The sequence below is a fragment of the Aethalodelphis obliquidens genome, unplaced genomic scaffold, assembly GCF_003676395.1.
Source record: "Aethalodelphis obliquidens isolate GAN/ISIS:26980383/991018 unplaced genomic scaffold, ASM367639v1 scaffold2, whole genome shotgun sequence".
Taxonomy (NCBI): domain Eukaryota; kingdom Metazoa; phylum Chordata; class Mammalia; order Artiodactyla; family Delphinidae; genus Aethalodelphis; species Aethalodelphis obliquidens.
Window position 1 is genome coordinate 27,900,796 of NW_020837946.1, and position 2,669 is coordinate 27,903,464.

The 2,669-nt window shown below is 41.3% G+C and overlaps 1 protein-coding gene across 2 annotated transcripts in view; it reads left to right on the plus strand.

The window, feature by feature from the left end:
• LOC113624718 (gamma-crystallin C) overlaps positions 1-1,322 on the plus strand; it is a 2,071-nt gene extending 749 nt beyond the window's left edge. The window contains exon 3 of one of the 2 annotated variants that reach the window (XM_027114683.1): positions 1,047-1,322. In XM_027114683.1, coding sequence (XP_026970484.1) covers positions 1,047-1,322 — 276 coding nt within the window. The remainder of the gene's footprint in view (positions 1-1,046) is intronic. The other variant, XM_027114693.1, reaches the window with a different exon arrangement.
• The last annotated feature ends 1,347 nt before the right edge of the window (positions 1,323-2,669 follow it).

The window sequence follows — 2,669 nt, forward strand, 5'->3', positions numbered from 1 at the left end:
CTCTATGAGCGCCCCAACTACCAGGGCCACCAGTACTTCCTGCGGCGCGGCGACTACCCTGACTACCAGCAGTGGATGGGCTTCAACGACTCCATCCGTTCCTGCTGTCTCATCCCCCAAGTGAGTTCAGCTTGATTTCAATCATGCCACCTGAGTGTCCTCACTCTGTTAGTGATGGGTGTTAGGGCGAGGGAAGTTTTCCTTTAAATACACCTTAAGGTTAAGTGGGCTTTGGGTATCTGCCAAAGCCCAGGTAGATCCCGGCACAAAAATAGCAGAGAATATAAGGAAGAATTCACTTAGGGAAAGAATTTTATTTTTAATCTTTGCTGCCATTAGGTCAGTCAAAGCTTGTCTGTGACAAATGTAATATCACAATGGGATATAAAACAAACTTGCAAGTGGGAAGGTGTTTAGGCATAAGAAGGCAGTATTTCTAACAAATTAACTTTTACCTATAGTAAAGGAATTGATAATGAACAAATTAGATAGTTTCCAGTGCAGACCGGTAAAAATGGAAAAGTCGGTTGTTAATATAGGCTATTCAAAGCTATCTTCCAATTTTGGAAAAGGTAATTTTTCTTAATTTGGAAAATCAGTTGAATTCTCGTTTCAGACTATTTACACAAATTTTCCACCAAAGGATGTGATTTTTTAAAATCCTGTTTTAGTGGTAAATTTATGTGTATATGTATATAACTTTTGGAGATAACAGTCATATTAAAATACAGGCAAAATACTTATCATTTCCCCCCAAAATGTAGGTTTATCACCTAGGAATCAAGAAATTATGGAATTTAGAATTAGGAATCAAGATATTTGAGCTTGCGATGGATTCTAACCCAGACCTTGAACTTCTTAAAAATTCCATCTCTCACACAAGTAGAAAATGAGCATTTGTTAAATGCTAGTAGAACACAGATCCACATGAAGCGTTCACAGCAATTTCAGAGTCTCAGTTTTGACACTGACAACCTCATGCCCCAACCTGCCAAGTTCATCTCTTGTTTGGTTGCTTTTTCTGCTCTTTCTCTTTGTGGACCAAGCAGACAAGCTCCCACAGGCTGCGGCTGTATGAGAGAGAGGATCACAAAGGCCTCATGGTGGAGCTGAGCGAGGACTGCTCCTGTATCCAGGACCGCTTCCACCTGAATGAGGTCCGCTCCCTCCACGTGCTGGAGGGCTGCTGGGTCCTCTATGAGATGCCGAACTACTGCGGCCGGCAGTACCTACTGCGACCCCAAGAGTACAGGCGCTACCACGACTGGGGGGCCATGGATGCTAAGGCCGGCTCTTTGCGGAGGGTGGTGGATTTATACTAAAATAGTTTCACACTACCATTTTCTCATTTGGAACCTAATAAAGTATTTAGTCTGTATTGTTGGCAATCGCTGGCTTCTGTTTTTCTTTCATTGTGTGCCAATTAATTCACCTGTAAATACTCCCTCTTAAAGGTTGAGGAGTGGATAAGAGGAGGTGGGGTCTGTTCTAGAAGAGCATCAAGGTAGAATGAGTTTTGAACAAGGCTCAGAAGTGGGGGTGGAGAAAGGAGAGAGCCTGTCTGAGAAATAAAGGCAGATCAAAGCGAGAGAAATGGGAGAGGGTGACTGGTGAGAAGGGAGGCATTCAGCTGAGGGCCTAAGGAAGAGCATTCCAGGAGTTTCCATCGGACCCAAGAAGTAGCTGTAAGCCACAGAGTCACAGATGAGTGGTGAGGGCAGCTCATTTGGAAAAAGCCTGATTAGACTCTATAAGGAATTATACTTGTGTTTTCTTTCAAGCACGGTAATATATAACTAATGCCAGGGCTGCCATCAGCCACTGCCATACTTTTGGACTCAGCTGAAGACCCTCCTTCTTATTCTAAAACAGCTCCCGACCAGGGTGCACCTCTTGGCCAGTACAGCTGCTGGACCAAACACTGAGTGAATTTTAGAAACTGCACAGCTGTTCACAGTGCTCAGCTAATGCAAATAAATTAATGAGATACACATTAATATTTTAAATAGATTTGCCTGATATAGTGTACCACAAACAATAAAAAGTTCTTTGCTACAAAAAAGCAGGCTCAAATTTAAAGGCACATTGAAGAAAGACATAATTTCTAAAGCCCTCTGATTGAAGTAAAATCTGCTTGCTCACAAGGGAAGCCCTGCATATTAAAAAAAAAAAGAAAATTCTTTCATCAGTAGAAAATTAGTTTATTTTTAACTTGAAGTGTTCCCTCCAAAGTGATAGTCGCCCATAATCTTACTACTTTACACATCCTATCAAGAAAGAAGTGGAGGGGTCCCTCTGATCCCACACTTCATCGCTAGCCCTTCTGCACATTTGGTGGGTACCCTTCTTGAATTTTCCCTCATTTATATACATATCTCATGAAACACATATTTTTATTTCTTTACAAAAATGAAATCATGCTGTACATATTAGTCTGCAACTTGCTTTTATCAATAAAATGTAATGTGGTATGGACATCTATCTAGGTCAGTACCTTATTCTGTTAATGGCTGCATTGTGTTCCATTGTTGGAGGTTCCCTAGATTATTTAACCACTTATTCACTGGTGATTGGGCTTTTCCAATTTTGCTTTTCCAAACAAGGCTGCAACGAATATCGTCATACATATACCTTTATCGACACACGCCATAGTTTCTGGAGGATAGAGA